Genomic DNA, 17,797 nt, shown 5'->3' on the forward strand with positions numbered 1-17,797 from the left:
GCGACCCACAGGACTCACAGCAAGGGGCTTCCCACCTGAATCCCTAGGCTGGGAGCCTTAGCAGGATAAAGGCTGGGTCTGCATTTCCCATGGCCCCCCACACCCCTCTCCTGGGACAGGCTGGTGAGGAGCATCCCCCATGTGGCTAACTGCAAACAGCTGGCCTCAGCTCCCCGCAGGCATCAAAGGCTTCCGGCCTCCATGCCGCAGCCCCCACACTCACCCCCAACTAAGGACACATCACCCTGTGGGAAGGCAGAGCATCTAGGACACGCAGAACCGGGGGAAGTCCCCACTCCCCCCCCATGGTCCACTGGGCTCCACGCCAATGACAAGAGGGACGACGCAGTTCTCAATGCAAGACTTTATTGGTTGGTGGGTCAGCAGCAGCACAGGTCTGAAGGACCGAGGTGGTGTGTTTATGGTGGAGAGACGGTGAACCCCGGCCCCGCCCTCTCGCCTGCACACGCTTCCTGCCTAGAAGCGCAGCCAGAACATGCCGCTACGGATCCGGTTATAATCTGGAAGCTGTTCAATGGGGCCTGTGGGGAGAGGGTTGGGCGTCAGGGTGGGGTACCTGGGTGGTACAGGGACACCTGGCCCCGCGCCGCTCCCCACTCAGAGCTGCCCAGAGCAGCACAAGGCAGGCTTTAGTGGAAAGAGGGTAAAGAACATTCCTCCAGGGGGTGCTGAGCCTGCCCCTTCACGCTCTGGCCTCTGGAGCCCCACCCCACACGCGGAGGTGTCCGTTACCTGGCGGGTGTGGGGTATTGATGGAGGCACCTTGGCAGGGAGTCAGGGAGCTGCCGGGACAGGTTTTCTGAGCAAGAACTCCCTGGCAGCCAGGCAGTTGGGCAGAGCCTCTTGGGGGCCCCAACTTGCTGCTCCCAATGAAAGTTGGGGGAAGGGGGGAAGCAGAGGCAGAGGGGAGGCCCAGACAACAGCCTGAGGTGGCAGCCAGAAAGCGGACCTTCCAGGCCACTCACCAAATCCAGCCACTGCTGGGCACTGGTCGTAGAAGTACTTGGAGCAGACCTCACGCACCACCCTGGCGTCCACCTCCTACAGGACGATGCAGAGGGCACACTGAGTGGCAAGGCCCCTGGGGACCGGTCAACAGCACCCAGCCGGCCAAGACCTTCCCAGTGTACCGAGGAGCTGACCCCGCACCCGAAAGGGGAACGGCGGCAGGGCTCCCCCGGCTATAGGCTTCCACCGGCCCCAGGCACCCGACAGCCACCCATGCCTCTGCCCTGCCCCCTGGGTTACACCACCGAGGCAGACCACACTGGAGGACACCGAGGTGCCCACAGGAGCAGTCTGCCTCAACTCCCCACCCTCTGCGAGTCGGCCAGCTCAAGACTCCCGAAGCCCTCTCCCCCAGGGGCCTGTTACCGCAATCCGGCTTTCCCACTCTGCCAGGGGAATGCGGCGGCCATATGTCAGGAGACTGCGTCCGATGTCCTCACACACGGGAGTGGTGCCTACAAGGGTGAAGGAAGCTCACAGGCCCGCACCGAACCCCCAGGGCTCTGCGCTGACCTGGCCCTTGGCCTGACTCTAGACCACAATCCTCACCTGTACAACCTGACCAGTATCCATGGGCTTCTCGGGCCCGCCCACAAGGGGTCCCTGAAACCCCAGGACCCTGGGGAAGGGGCAGCGGTGGGACACGACGTGGCCGCCAACGTTGTCCTTGCCAGTCTCGCTCAGCGGCACTGGTCGCGCTGGGACTGTCACCGCCTGTACCCATCCCACCCCTCGCTGCAGGGCTGCAGGACTCACCATCTAGATGAGACACCAGAGCGTTTCGGAGGAGGTTTTTGCCCCGGACCACCTCGCTCTCTGTGGCGCTGGTGCACAGGCGCATCCTAGGGCAGGGGCGGGGTGGGAGTCACCCTGAGAGATGCTGCAGTGCCCGAGCCTCCCGCCCGCCAGGGCCATCAGCAGCAGGCCGCCACTCACCACTGGCCCTGCAGGACGAACATCATGTCGTCGATGCTCATGTGGTCGCAGACGAAGTGTGCGCCCAACAGCCCAGTGTCTGCGTAGCAGATGTTGAAGGTCTGGAAACTCTGGCACAGCTTGTTGGTCGCAGCAACGGAAGCCAGTGGGCTGGACAGGTGCTACCAAGGGCCAGGGTGGTCAGCACCCACCCTCCTCTCTGCCACCCGCCCCCCGAACCCGGCAGGATGAGCGCCCGGCGCCCAGCTGCCCCTCTTCCCTGAAGACGAGGTCCCCTCCCATGCCCACTCACCATGCCGCCACCATAGGTGCAGTCGTAGTGGCCGATGATGGCGTTGGCCACCTGGAGGGCCACGTTGTCCGGGTTGGCCCAGCCAGGCCCCTCCACTGCGATGGCCACGTGGGCCAGAGGCAGGCCGTCCTCACGGTGGCGGATCTGAAACGGGACGTGGCAAAGCTGAGGGACAGCCAGACCTCCCCAGGGACGGCAAAGTTGCCAACTGTGGCTGGGGGCGTGTGCACGCGAGCGTGACCACGTGTGCACGCGAGCGTGACCACGTGTGCCTGGGAGGCAGCAGCCGTGGGACCCCGGCCCGACTCCCAAGGCACCCCCGGAGTCATGAAAGAGCCAGGCACACGGGAGCACCACCCCCGCCCACCCCACAGCCCACCTCGCTGCCGGTGAAGCGGCACGGAGAGAGGGTGGGCACAGCGTCCTCGTCGTACGTCCCGGAGAGGCCGCTGAAGTGCTTCTGGGCGAGGTCAAGCAGCTGCCGGTGCTCCAGCCCTGCAGAGACGGACAGCGTGCTTACCCGTCAGCCGGGCCCAAGATGCAGGGTCTGGGATGCCACACAGAGGCGGAGGAGACCCCATGTCCTGCCTCGATGGAAGACCCACCAAGACAGGACATCAGGACAAGGTGAGGGAAGAGGACCCTCCACAGACTCACTCCAGCTCGGCAGCAGGCGGGGCAGGCCCCCTAGGGCCCAACAGCTCCCACCACCTCGGCCACAAGGAAGCAGTACACGCCGGGCTGAAGGACGGGCCCTCATGTGACGCACGGCACCACACACAAGACTGGTGCCCCCTGCGCATAATGCCACCCGTCCTGCCTCGCTCCTCCAGCCCTTCCTCAAGCAGATTCTTTAGGGCTGGCGGGTGAGAGGGCACAAAGAAACGCCATGCAGGGCTGTGACTAGCTCTGGGGTCCCTGTGCCAGGGACATGGAGCAGCAATGTCACAAACTCACGTCTCACACCCTGCCGGACCTCCCCTCCACCAGAGGCTTCCGCTGCCCCAGCCCCCCAACCAGCAGGCGCTGTGGTAGGAAGCAGCGGCCCCAGGTACAGGTCGCCAGGTGCCTCTGCCTTTTATTCCTTCCTTCCTTGAGCTCAGATTCTGCAGGTCTGATGTGTCAGGAGCTCAAACTGCTCTTGGTTCACTAGCCCCAGGGTCACCAGCCGAGCTCCTCCTATCAGTCTCTCCTGTCCAGCCAGCTGCCGTTAAGTTGGGGCGGCATCCTTGACCTGTTCCTGTCCCCTCCTGGCTCAGACGTCCATCAGGCTTCCACCTACAAACCCATCTCGAGTTCATCCACTTCTCTCCCTTCCTCCTGCCACCTCCCACCAGGCACCTGCCACAAGCCCTCCCTGCATCCGCCACAAGCCCTCCCTGCATCCGCCTGCTTCCGCTCTGGCCCCGATGCGCCAGCAGCTGCTGTTGTGCAGTCGCTAAGTTGTGTGCAACTCTGCGACCCCATGGACTGTAGCCCACCAGGCTTCTCTGTCCGTGGGATTTTTTCAGTCATGAATACTGGGGTGGATTGCATTTCCTTCTCCAGGGGATCTTCTTGACCCAAGGATCAAAGCCACGTCTCCTGATTCATTACAGCGGAGCCACCAGGGACGCCCACGTGGCCGCAGAGCAAGCCTCCAGTCACAGAGCAGCCCGTGACACCGCCCTGCCCCTCTGCGCAGACCCCCGCTCCCCATGTAACTATACCCCATCACTCTTCAGCCCTCTGTTCAAATGACACGTGCTTCAAAAGCACCTCCCTAACCTCTGAGTCCCCCACAAAAATCCGCCAACCACACCGTGCCTTCCTTTCAGGGCACTTTCCATCTACCATCCGACGTCCAGTTTCCCACTGACAAGGCCAAGAGGAACAGGCTGGAGGCCTGAATCTCCCCCCAGCCTCAACCTGCGTCTCCAAGGACCAGGTGAGGCTGAGAAAGTCCTGAGGCCTGCAGAGGCCAGCAGGCCAACTGAGGCGTGCACAAAATGCGAGCCGCAGCCCCAGGCAGCAGCAGAATCCCACCCCACCTCAGAGAGCACAGGACCGAGGTCATGGCGCTCAAGGACAGGACAGGGCGGGACCAGGGTCTGCGGGAATGGAGGATCCCCCACCGTCAGAACCAGGAGACCTGGCCCTGCTAATCAAGGCCGCAGCCCAGCCCAGCCCAACCCCCATTACCACAGGGCTTTAGCCAGCCCACTGCTCACCTCCAGCTGCTGCCAACACCATTCGGGGGGCCTTGTAATGCCGGCTGAGGTACTCGGTCAGGTCTGCCCGCGACAGCTTCCTGCAAGACACACCGCCAAGGGGTCAACACTGCTCCCAAACCGCAGTGATGTGGGTCACACAAAATGGGGCTGAGGAGACAGACAAGGAGACGCGGCTTCACTGGATCCTTGCCCCGTCTCTGGCACTTGCCACTCTGGGGCCAAGAAGGCAGCCTTCACTGGGGCCTCTCATGTCCAACTTTAGGACAGGCTTGGAGTCCCCTCCAAGGAGGGTGTGGGCTGACATGGGGGCTTGAGGGGCAGCGGCAGGGCTCCTCCTACCAGAGGACAAGAAGCCACGTGGAGGGACCCCCAGAGCACCCTCCTTCAGGCTGGTAGGACACACATGGAAACAAAGCCTGCAGTTTGAGTGGGGACCACACAAACATTCAAGAAGACTCCTGGGGAACATGTGACAACACAGAAAATGTCTCCAGTTGTGTGAATTAGGAAAATAAACAGCAGAGGCACTCGGCCAACTAAATGCAAACTTCTGCGGCTGTGGCCTGCCCAGGCCCCAGTAAGGGGACGACCTGCCCCCTGGACCGGCCAGCTCGCACCTTACATTCTCACTGGGCCCCTCCACGGACTGGGCTAGAGGTGTGCCCTGGAAGGCCGTGGCGTGCAGGTAGTTGAAGACCACGTCCCGCATGGACGTGTCATTCTCCTGCAGCTCCTGCAGGATCACGTCCCGCTCCTTCTCAATCTGGGAGTCCTCGAGGCTGCAGTTCTGCACGATGTCAGCCAGGAGCTCTACAGCTGGGTGCAAGGAGGACAGATGTGGAGACAGTGACAGCATAAACTCCCCAGGCCTGACCCCCTCGGTGCCAAGGCCCTTCTTTAAGGGTCACCCCATTCTTCAGTGAGGCCAGGGGCTCCCGAGCGCCTGTCCTCTGCACCCCCGGAGTCCTACCGCGTGCTGGCCTCACCCTACAGGCTTACCTTTCGGCAGGTCCTTTGACAGCGCCTTAATGTAGTAAGCCGTGTGCTCCCGGGTGCTGTAGGCATTAAGATGGGCCCCCATGCTCTCCACTTCCTTCTCCAAGGCATTGCCAGGCCGATTCTTTGTTCCCTGGAACCAGACAGGAGCCACAGGGGAGCCCAAGATCCCCCATCCTCATAGGCTGAAGTCCCAGCAGGACCACTGGTCCACAGGTAGCGCCCTCAGCAAAGACTCTGGGGTTGCAGGGCCTAGAGTCTGTGCTCACCAAGTGCTCAGCAGGCCTTAAGCTGATCAGGCCCACAGCATCGTGGACCGACAGAATGGAGACATCCTGGGGCCAGGGAAGAAGGGCATGCCCAAAGCAAGCGTTACCTGAAATCCAGCATCCCCAACCAAGAGGGGGGACAGCTCGGGGGAGCGCATGTGACCGCAGACGACCCATACCAGCCTGACCTCACCAGCACTCGCTTACTGACAGTCACAGTCAGGTGACCTCACACCCGTGCTCTGGCGATGCTACTCCCCACTCTCTTTCACACCATTTATGACTGTGTGTGTGTGCCAGGGGCCTCTGTGGGGTTCAGCCTTTGTCCTGCGTGTGTGTGAGTACTGCTGTTCAGTGACACACACCTGCATGCTGAGACTGACACGCACATCTGTGACACTGGAGCTGGCTAGCTGCCCATTGCTGCTCCACACCCTCACCAACCCTGTATCTTCTCTATTTTTCTCATTCGTTTAGAAACTCAGTGTCTACTCCATGCAAACACAGGGTGGCTAAGGGGTTGTTCTCATCCTCACGAAAGCTCCTACTCGATTCCACAAATCAGAGATACACAGCATTTTACAAAAACTAAGTTGCTGGGCTTGTTACAGTGCATGTGTACATCCACAATTCTACGTCCACGCAGGCAAACAACACAGGCCTGGCTTCTGGTGAAGAGCAGGGCTCCCATGCTCCTTGGGGTTTTTCTGGCTCTGGGGGCCTTGTGCAGGGGTTTACCAGGTAGGCGCCCACTCAGGAGAGGGCTGGCCCATGGGGCATCTCCCAGAAAAGCCAGACAGAGATCGCTTCCCTCCACCCCCTTGCTAAAAGTCCTAAGTGAGGAGGCTAACTTTTTTGACTTGCGCACTCAGGAGGGACAGCAGGAAGCGCTCAGTACAGGGGAGATGCAGGACTGTAGGAGCCTCACCTTGAAAGCCAGATGCTCCACAAAGTAGCCAGCCCCGTTGTTCTTCTCAGTCTCGTAACGGCTGCCAGCATCAATCCATACCCCCACCTGGACAAGAGATCACCAACAAAGGTAATAAACAGAACAGACCCCAGCCCCCACTCACACCCAACCCTGCGGGATCCAGAACAAGCCCCAGACAGGGGCTCACGGTTCCAGGCGGGGGAAGACGTTCTCAGTAAGCCCCGAGATCGGACGCTCGGGCACCAGCTGACTGACTAGTCACACCGCGTCACCTCTATCTAGTCCCTGCTCTAATTTCTGACTGGTGACGAGACTCCCAGGGAGGCTTCTAACTGCACATTCGCCTGTCCCATCACTGCAGAAAATTCTTAACATTCAATCTCACTTTTCAGTTGATTCTTTGTTTCTTCTTGGGAAACTACTAATCAGTTGCAAACAACTTTTTTTCTCCTTCCTAAAAATTACACCGTCTTTTTGTTCTGGAGATTGCGTTCTTTCGCCATTAGAGGAGGAGGCTCATTCGTACTTAAAAAATCTTTTTAATCAGACCTGGACACCTAACACTGCCAACACACCTTGGCACCCAATGAGAGAGTCTTATAATTTTAATAGCTTCCTTGTGTGCTGTGAAATGCACATCACACTACTCACCCCCATGGTAACACAGATCTAATCTTTTCTTTTACTATTTGTATCATAGCTGATTGAAAACGCTCACGTCTACTTTCCTAAGAGATGTACATGTATGCTGTGTACCATAAATTCTTACATGAACAACATCTACTACCCATCTAACATCTTCAACAGATGCGTTTTATGATCCACAGTATTCCTTGATTACAACTGGCAGCGTCCTTTCTCTGGCACTTGAGCACAGCAGTGCTCCTTAAGATCAAGGGCATCTTTTGTTTCGTTTTTGCTCTCAGTCGCTAAGTCGCACCCGACTCTTTGTGACCCCATGGACTGTAGTCTGCGAGGCTCCTCTGCCATGGGATTTCCCAGGCAAGAATACCACAGTGCGTTGCCATTTCCTTCTCCAAGGGATCTTCCAGACCCAGGGATCGAACCCATTTCTCTTGTGTCTCCTGCATTAGCAGGTGGGTTCTTTTGCCACTGAGCCACCCGGGAAGCCCTGGGCATCTTAGTGTCCATGAAATACTGCATTCTCGATCAAGTTTTCTTAACAGGCTGTGTGCCGGCTTATACAGGTGTCATGTAGTAAGAAACTGGCCCATCACCTTTTGCAGTGTTCAGTCACAACCTGTATCACAGGACATTATTCCTGGAAAACTCAAAGAATTTACCAATCAAACCACTTGCAGAGGGTGTGGGGGTGGAATGAGAACGAGAAAGATCGCCTCTTGAGAATCTTCTCTCCTGTTTACCTAACCAAGATATCTATCTTTGAGCCAATCTTCAGGAACATTATCCATTTAACTGGAATTTTCAAGTGGTTTTCTTTTGCAATACATTTCCAATCTAGCCAAGGGATTACGACTTTGGGCCATGAGGCTGGCAATTACCTCAGTCTCTGAATCCCATTGTCCTCATTGAAGGATGACTTCTTTCATATGGGCTGCTAAAAAAAAAATGCTGAAAAGGGGGTTGGCCTCGTGACTGGCAGGCATCACATGCTAAGTGAGTGTTGGTTTAGTGAGAACTGCCTCCATGGGTAGAATCGCGACTGTAGTGGGAGGAACAATCCTCAGGGTGACTGAGGAGAGTCTGACCCGAACCACAGAGCCCAAGGTCACACCCCGACCTGGGAAAGGAGGCCGTGCCCCATACGGAGGCGCCCTCCTGACAGCGGACTCCGCTCACCGTGCAGGTAGGCTGGGAAGACTGCTCCGAGGCCACTCGCAGCCCGTTGTCCAGCTGGCTGACCTGCGTCTCTGGCACGCTCTGGAGGGCCTGGGCGTAGGTGGCGGTGCCCCTCAAGTCAGACGACCTCAGCAGGGCCGGCTGTTGGAAAAAGGCGACCGGGACTGAGGACTAGCATAGCGGGTCGCTCCTCAGCTTGCAGGCCTGCAGTGTGGGATCCCCGTCCCCGTCCTCAGGCGGTCCACGAGACTCCCATTCACGCCCTCGGCCGTGACCTTCCCACGGCCCTGACCCCGCGACCTCCCCATTCTCCACGGGCACTAACAGCCCGCTCCCGGTTCGTGTTCCGAAGCCCCGCTCCCCACAGCTCTGCGCTCTCGTTGCCACCTCACCGAGCGGCGGGTGCACAGCAGCACTCGCGTCCCGGCGCCAGCTGCCCGGCAAACCGCGGAAGCCGCCATCTTCTAAGCCACCGCGGACGCTGGGCCGCGCCACGCATGCGTAGAGGCGCCAGGCGCAGGCGCAGGCGCAGTACTGGGGTCTTGGCGCTCGGCCGCCCCCTGGCGGAGGAGACCGGAAATACTCATTTTCTCCCTGCAGGTCGCTGCTTCCTGTCTTCGCGGCCCTGGGTACCAGCGCGCATCAATGCCCCTGGCTAGGCATCGTCCTGCTCAGGTCTGTTCTGGATCCAGTTCATCTTCCCCCTTCACTCGTGGAAGAGTGCCCGACGGTTCTCACGAACCGTGGGCGCCTCGACTGCACTGAGTGCTCGGAGTGGGCGAGCGGGCCGGAAGCACAAGCACAGCGTGTTTGCGAACCGCAACCCCAGGGCTAAAGCACCAGGCTGGAACCTAGGACTGCTGGGCGACTATTGAAAAGTCACGGTTTTCTTTTTAAAGGAACCGAGTAAATTCAGATGGTTGATATGGAAAGAATTTAGCAATATATATTGCTAAGAAAAAAGGAACAATTTTAGAGACTAATTTGTGAAAAAGATTCCTTGTTTGGAAAACAAAACACACAAGAGGACTTGCATAGACAACATAGAGAATTCCTAGAAACTCACTGTAAAGTCTCAGTCAGATGACTTACAGAAAATAAATTCATGGGAAGGGGAAAAAGGCTACCATTTTCACACTTCTGTTTTATTTTAATACATGATTTAAAATTTTTAGGGAATTCTCTGGCAGTCCAGTGGCTAGGACTTGGCGCTTTCACTGCAGTGGCTGGGATTCAATCCCTTGTTGGGTAACTTAAGATCCTACAAGCCGCTATGCATGGCCAGAAATTAAAAAAAGAAAAAGTAAAATAAAACTTTTATTAAAAGTATTTGTTGCTTTTGCAATAATGGCATATTTCTGAACTGAACTTCCTTTTACAGGTATGTGAGATTTTTTGTGACCTTTCAAAATATCACTCAATGAAAATAGAACTTTCTTTTATGAAAATGAAACAGAAGGGGCTTCCCTGGTGGCTCAGTGATAAAGAACCCACCTGCCAGTGCAGAAGACACTGGTTTGAGACCTCATCTGGGAAGATCCCACATGCCAAAGAGCAGTTAAGCCCATGCAGCACAACTATTGAGCCTGTGCCCCAGAGCCCTTGTGCCACAACTGTTGAAGCCCCCACACCCTAGAGCCCCTGCCCTGCAACAAGAGGGCATCACCACAGTGAGAAGCCTGAGCACCCCGAGGAGGAGCAGCGCTGGCTCACTGCAGCTAGAGAAAGTCCATACAGCAACGAAGACACAACGCAGCCAAAAATAAACAAGCAAAATTATGTTAAACATCACAGAGAAGATGCTTAAGTGTGCACTGATTAATATCTTGTAAACTAAAATGACATTATCATGTAGAAGTACAGTTTTTTTTAATTACTGGTGTTTAGAACCATGTTATATTTACAGAAAATCTGAGCAGAAAGTACAGAATTTCCCATGTATACCTGCCCACATACAGCCATGCACAATTTGCCTTATTAATATCTTACCTTATTCTGATAACTTTGTTAGAATTAATGAATCAGTATTGACACATTTATTATTACTAAAGTGCAAAATTCTTGGACTTCCCTTGTGACTCAGCTGGTAAAGAATCCGCCTGCCATGTGGGAGACCTGGGATCGATCCCTGGGTTGGGAAGATCTCCTGGAGAAAGGAAAAGCTACCCACTCCAGTATTCTGGCCTGGAGAATTCCATGGACTGTATAGTCCATGGGGTCACAAAGAGTAGGACATGACAGAGCAACTTTGACTTCATAGTTTATTCAGATTCCCTTAGTTCGTTTTCATCTAGTGCCCTTTTTTGTTTTAGGATCCTGTCCAGGATACCACATTACATTTCATTGTCATGTTTTCTTAGGCTCCTCTTGCTGTGACACAATTCCTTCCAGTGACCAGCACACTGCGTACCTTCCTTCCAGCAGTGTGCCTGCGCGCGCAGTCATTTCAGTCGTGTCCAGCTCCTTGCAATCACATGGACTGGAGCCCACCAGGCTCCTCTGTTACTGGGATTTTCCAGGCAAGAATATTGGACTGGTTGCCATTTCCCCCTCCAGGGGATCTTCCTGACCCAGGGATTGAACCCACATCTGCATCGCAGGCAGATTCTTTACCCACTGAGCCACCTGGGAATCCCTCCAAAGAGCTCACTGCCTCCAATTCCTCTCCTCCCACTCTCTCCCAAAGCCACTCCAAGTCCTCCCCTATTCATTCTTCCAAAACCACCCCCTATTCATTCCTCCAAAACCACAGCTGTAAAGGTCATCCGTGAACTCCAGGTTGCTAAATCCAGTGGCCAGTTCTCAGTCTCGTTTAACCTGGTTGGACACATTTTCCTCCTTAGAGTCTCATCTCTTCTCCACGTTTATTTCCCATTCTTTCCTACTGTCCCACCTCCCTGGACATGCCTTAGCTCCTCTGCTAATTCTGCTTCACCTCCGACTTACAGACAATGAGTGCCCAGGGCTCAATCCTGGCACCTCTTCCCTTCCTGATCAAAGCCTTCTCTCTGGTCACCTCATCCAGTCTCATGGCTTCAGTGCGTCTATACCGACAGAGGCTCCTGTATTCCCATCATCTACTCACCGTCTCCCCTGGAGAGCTAACAGACATTTCGATTTAACATGCTAAACTCTTTACTTTCCCTCCCAAACTTGTTCCTTCCATAACTGTCTTCATCTCAGTAAATGACGCTTCCATTAGCCAAGTTGCTCAGGCTAAAAATCTAGGACTCGTCCTTGACTCCTCTCTCTCAAAATCCACACCCAGCACCTACCCCCCACCCCTGCTTCCTCACCCCCCCTGATACCCTGGGGTGAGAAGGGAAGGACAAAGACAACCAGGAAGTGTGATGTGGTAGATGCTGTTTCAAGAGATTGGTCAAAAAGGAAATGCTACTAAAAGGTCAAGTACAAGTAATGGTCATTGCAATGATTTGGCAAGAGTCTTGGATGAGTCACTGATTTTCTGAAATTTACTTGGCACATGGGGGGAGGTGAGATCAAAATATCTTCCCCCCTAAATTGCAAGCAGGTTTTTCTGACAAGTTTTGTTTTGTTTTGTTGGCCATGCCGTGCTGTACACAGGATTGAATCCACGCCCCCCGCAGTGGCAATGTGGAGTCCTAATCACTGGACCAGCAGGGAAGTGCTGGAACAGCAATTCTTGACTAGGCCGCCTTTCTCTGTCCATGTCTGGGACTCCTTTTATTTCCCCCAGAAATTCTCAAAACTATAAAGCAGGTCCACGTAGGCTGTCTGAGAGGGCTCTAACACTCACCTCATTCTTCTCACTCAATATTTGTTTGATATACACTTAAGCTTATTGGCCTTGAGTTATTCTTTTAATGTGTTTATCTTAGTGTTTAAATCATGCTAACATGTACATAACATTTAGCATCTGTATTATTACATCTTAATTATTACACAGTTAAGTGTGTATTAATTACAGTGGTATTAATTACATTCAAAATGCTCTGCAGGGAATTCCCTGGCAGTTCAGTGGTTATAACTTGGTGTTTTCACTGCCAAAGCCTAGGTGCAGTCCCTGGTCTGGGAAGTAAGATCCTGCAAGCTGTGTTATGTGGCAAAAAAATATATATGTATATATTATGCAACATTACCACTATCTACTTTCAAAACTTTTCTTCATACCAAACAGAAACTCTATTTCCATTAAGCAATAACTCACCATTTCCACTTTCCTTGAATCTCTAACCACCTCTATTCTACCTTCTGTCTCAATGAACTTGTCTATTCTAGGTAGCTTGTATAACTGGGATGATACAGTATTTGTTGTTTGAAAGATAACAGGCCCAAAATAGAGTCGCTTATGCTAAGCAGCATGCCACCAAACCAAGTCTTAATTTTAGCTTGGGCCCTCCTAGAAATTAACTCTTAAAGCAGTTGAGCAGGAATCACCTGATCAATACTACTTCATCTGCCTGATAAAACCATGCCATTCCCTAAAGGACAAGAAATTTGCAGTAACCAACTGCTTTTTTTTTTGTCAACTATAGTATCTTTGTTCATACTCCCTTTTACCTATAAAAGTCTTCCACTTTTGTTCAGTTCCTGGGAGTTCTTTTCTTTTATAATATTTATCTATTTACTTACTTAGGTGGTTGTGCCAGGCCTTAGTTGCTGTACACCTGCAGAATCCTTAGTTGTGGCCCAGGGATTGAACCCAGGCTTCCTGCATTGGGAATGTGGGTCTTAACCCCTGAGCCACCAAGAAATGGTGGAACTCTTTCTTATCTGCCAGATTAGATGTGCCTAATTTGAATCAAATTTTGTTGAAATAAACTCTTAAAAATTTCAGCATGCCTCCGTTTATCTTTCAACATTGTCCTTTTATGTTTGGCTTATTCCACTTAGCATGATGTTTATCTATTCATCTGTAGGCGGACATGGCCTCTTTCCACTTTTTGGTTATTGTGAATAATGCTACACTGAACGCCCACTGACATACAAGCATCTGTGTGAGACCCTGCTTTCAATTATTTTGGTATTCACAGAGGAGTGGAATTGCTGGGTCATGTGGCAAGTCTATTCATAGTTTTTTAAGGAATCACCAAACTGTTTTCTAATAGCGGTTGTGCCATTTTACATCCCTGCCAGCAATGCAAGAGTGTTCTAATTTCTCATATTTTTCACCAATATTTGTAATTTTCTATTTTTTCCCTCATAACAGCCATCCTAATGGGGGTGACCGGAGAAGGCAATGGCACCCCACTCCAGTACTCTTGCCTGGAAAATCCCATGGACAGAGGAGCCTGATAGGCTGCAGTCCATGGGGTCGCTACTAGTTGGACATGACTGAGCGACTTCACTTTCACTTTTCACTTTCATGCATTGGAGAAGGAAATGGCAACCCACTCCGGTGTTCTTGCCTGGAGAATCCCAGGGACGGGGGAGCCTGGTGGACCGCCGTCTATGGGATCGCACAGAGTCGGACACGACTGAAGCGACTTAGCAGCAGTAGCAGCAGCAGCAATGGGGGTGACATCATATCTCACTGTGGTTTTGATTTGTATTTTCATAGTGACTAGTGATGTTGAGCATCTTTTCAGGCGGTTATTGGCCACTTGTATATCTCCTTTAGATAATCTATTCAAGTCCTGTGCCCATTCTCGAATTTGGTTGGTTGGTGTCATTGAATTGTAGGAATTCTTGGGGTATCCTGGATATTAGTCCCTCGTTAGATGTACAGTTTGCAAATATTTTCTCCCATTTTGTGAGCTCTCTTTTGACTGCCTTGATAATTCTTTGATGCACAGATTTTTTATTCTGATGAAATCCAACTTATCTATTTTTTTCCCCATTACCTGTTCTTTTAATGTCAAACTTAAGAAATCATTGCTTTCTCCAAGAGTATGAAAATTGCATCTATGGTTTCTTCTCAGAGTTTTATAGTTTTAACTTTTCAATTTAAATCTTTGATCCTTTTATTTGTATATGATGTCAGGTAAGGGTTTAACTTCATTCTTTGGCATGTGGATATTGAGTTTTCTCAGCACCGTTTTTTGAGAAGATTCTCTTTTCCCCGTTAAATGGCCTTGGCACTCTTGAAAATCACCTGAACAGACATGTGAAGATTTATTTCTGGGCTTTCTATTTTTCATTGGTCTATACGTCTTACTTGTATGCCAATACCACACTGTTTTGATTCCAGTACGTTTATAGTACATCTTGGAAATCAGAAAGTTGGAGTCCTCCAACTTGGTTCTTCTTTTCCAAAATTGTTCTGGCTATTTAGTGTCCCTTGAGATTCCATATAAATTTTAGGATGGGCTATTCTATTTCTCTGACAAAACACTATTGGGATTTTCATAGGGATTACCTTGAATCTGTAGACCACTCTGGGTAGTATTGCCATTTTAACAGTATGAAGTCCTACAATCAAAGAACATGGAATGACTATTTATTTAGATTTTCTTTAATTTCTTTCAGCAGCATTTTGAAGCAAGAAGCAATCTGGCAGCACCTTCAGCACTTCCCTTGGAAATTTCATCTGCTAAATATTCAAGTTCATCATTTACAAGTCCTGCTTTCCATTCAATATGGGTTATGATTCCACTAAGCTTCCCACGACTATTTAACAAAGATTCCTCTTACTCCTAGTTTCCAGTAACATGTTCCTATCTTTCTTCTGAGCCCTCTCTGGCAACATTCTTAATGTCCACATTTCTGCTAACAGCTGGTTGAAGACACTTTTGTCTTTTTCTGTTATGTTCACCTACTCAATGGACATGAATTTAAGCAAACTCCAGGAGATAGTGAAGGACAGGGAGGATTAGCGTGCTGCAGTCCATGGGGTCGCAAAGAGTTGGACACAACTTAGGAACTGAACAACAACAATTGTGCTCTCTGACATCCTTTCAGTCTTTGCTCACTGCTCAATTCCGCAGCCACTTCCACATTTTTAGGATTTGTTACAGCAGTACCTCTCACTCTTGATACCAACATCCATAGCAGCTTTCTACTGCTGCCACAACAAATCACTACAGACTTAATTGCTTAGAAGAAATCAAATTTATTATCTCACAGTTCTGTAGGCCCCAGATCCAATATGGATGTCATTGGGCTAAAATCAAGGCATGAGCAGGGCTGTTGTTTCTTCCTGGAGGCTCAAGCAGAGTATGTGCCCTTGGTCATTCAGGTTGTTGGCAGAACTAAGATTCTGGTGGTTGAAGGACTGAGGTTTCTGTTTCCTTGCTGGCAGTTACCCAAGGGTCATTCCCAGCTTCTAGAGGCCAGCTGGATTCCTTGGATCTTTGGGCGGTGGAAGAGCTCTGCCACCATCTTCAAAGCCAGCAGCAGAGGATTACTACCTCACACTTTGACCAACTCTCCTGCCCTCCTCTTCCACTTCTTAGGGCTCATGCAATTACACTGGGCCCACCAAAATAACCCAGAACAATCTTCCCATTGTAATGTCTTTCAGCTTAATTCCAGCTGCAAAAATCCTTTCTGCTATGGACTGTAAAATATTTATAGATTCCATGGATATCTTGAGGACGATTATTCTGGCCTACTACAGACTCTCTTTGACCAACTCCTGCCCCCATCCCCAGCCTGCTCTCTCCTGTGCCTCAGAGTTCCTTCTCTCCCGAGAAATCCTGACCACCTTACAGTTCCTGCAACAGGTCAAAGTCTCTTTCCCCATCTGGCCCTTGTACGTGCTTATCCTTCTGCCTGGAGATCTCCTCCTCCTCTTATCACTCCACTCATCCTTCAGGTCCCAGCAATCAGCCCTGCTCCACCCCAACTGGGCTAGCATACCTCTCTGCAGAGAAATTGCCTTTTTGAGTCTGCTTCACCACCACCTCCACCCTCCCCTCTCTGTGAGTGGGTGAGGGAGGAGCCAGTTCTCTTCTGTACATCAGGAGATCCTGATGCCTAGCCTATGGTCGAGGAAGGGAAGAAGGGGGTGGTGAAGGTCCCTTGGGGAGCCCTCATCCCACTTCCAAGGGGTCTTAGAGCAAGAGCCACTTAGGTGCCTCCACGTGTTTGAGATGTCATAAAGATGAAGGCTCCCAGGGCCCACCCTCTCACCCCTAGCCCCAGCTCAGGCCCCACAGACTCAACCAGGAGCCCTAGCTGACTCAGCCACATGGTCACCTCTGGGCTGCCCTCCCTGGACCACCCACATCTGCCCTGATGGCCAAATCTCCTCCCCACCACACTGGGGACCCCTGAGAAGCCCCAGAGGAGCAGTTGTACTTGTGAGCGTGATCCCTAAAGAGGAGGGCTGAGTTGGGATGGGGGGAGCATGGAGCAGTGTGAGCCAGCCCAGGCCCCCCCTGCCCCGCCATTGAGGGGCACTGAGGCCTCGATGGGTCTGCTGGATCTAAACGTAGGAAAGGGGCATAGGTTCCCGACGGGTCTGGAGAGAACGAGACACACTGGCCTGAGCCTGGTCCAACAAGCCACAACGAGCCACCAGGTAGAGAGAGGACAGTGTTGGGTCACCCGGTCTGGGCGGGAGTCCCCTTTATTTGGGAGCGCTGCTGGGTGGCCAGATGCTGCAGGTGGCACTCGATGTGGAGCAGGAGGGCATCCAGCATGTGCAGGGCGCCGAGGAGGAGGGCGCGGTCTGAGATCGGGCGCTGTCGTTTCCAAGTGGCGCAAGGGCGGGAGGCCAGCTGTGGATGCTGGGCACAGGACCGAGAGGCAGGAGTGAGGACACAGGGAAGGGACAGCGGCGTGCTGGGAGGCGGCGGCTTAGGGTCATGGAGGATCAGGGAGCAGCCCGATGTGGCCTCGCGTGGTCGTGGGGCCCATGCAGGCTGCGTGAGGGCTAGAGATATTACAGGGGGAAGACGGGACAGGTACCCCCCAGCACGGGAAGTGGCCGGGGGGAGGATGGGATAGGGTACCACCCACAGGAGACGGCCGGGGGACTGTGGGCTGTGGACAGACGTAAGGCCCCTGGGGAGGAAGTGATGGGGGAGGGGCGGCAGGACACATGAGTGGGAACAGAGGTAGGAGGCGGTGGGGACGGAGCCCGGCTCACCTCACTCTTAGAGGCCTGTGAACGCCGCCGCTGCATCAGCGCACGGCTGAGCATCAGCATCATGGTCGTGGTGACCGTGACCCCAGCCACTGGGTAGATACGGTTCGTCCCCAGGCCCGTCCAGTAGCCGGGACAGCCCAGGCTGCTCTCACAACCCTCCAGGCTGCTTGGCTGGCACCCCCAGGGCTGTAAGTCCAGCCCCACCTGGTACCACATGGGCCGTGACCAGGCGTGGGTGCAGATGGGCCTCGTCAGCAGAAGCAGCCATGGAAGGAAGGACTGCGTGTGCAGCAT

The 17,797-nt window shown here is 53.0% G+C and overlaps 2 protein-coding genes across 2 annotated transcripts; both read right to left on the bottom strand.

Moving 5' to 3' along the window:
- Positions 1-349: 349 nt before the first annotated feature.
- On the bottom strand, positions 350-8,995 carry LOC128065950 (cytochrome b-c1 complex subunit 1, mitochondrial). The gene is made up of 13 exons (XM_052659036.1): positions 8,880-8,995; positions 8,488-8,628; positions 6,664-6,750; positions 5,470-5,599; positions 5,088-5,286; positions 4,468-4,547; positions 2,637-2,752; positions 2,258-2,401; positions 1,966-2,126; positions 1,786-1,871; positions 1,396-1,484; positions 987-1,062; positions 350-542 (listed from the first exon to the last, which is right to left on the bottom strand). Exons 1-13 carry the CDS (start codon positions 8,946-8,948, stop codon positions 478-480), a joined length of 1,443 nt encoding a protein of 480 aa, XP_052514996.1. The 5' UTR covers positions 8,949-8,995; the 3' UTR covers positions 350-477.
- Positions 8,996-16,955: 7,960 nt separating this feature from the next.
- TMEM89 (transmembrane protein 89) lies at positions 16,956-17,797 on the bottom strand. The gene is made up of 2 exons (XM_052650270.1): positions 17,504-17,797; positions 16,956-17,141 (listed from the first exon to the last, which is right to left on the bottom strand). Exons 1-2 carry the CDS (start codon positions 17,795-17,797, stop codon positions 16,956-16,958), a joined length of 480 nt encoding a protein of 159 aa, XP_052506230.1.

This window comes from Budorcas taxicolor, chromosome 1 (genome assembly GCF_023091745.1).
Source record: "Budorcas taxicolor isolate Tak-1 chromosome 1, Takin1.1, whole genome shotgun sequence".
Lineage (NCBI taxonomy): Eukaryota > Metazoa > Chordata > Mammalia > Artiodactyla > Bovidae > Budorcas > Budorcas taxicolor.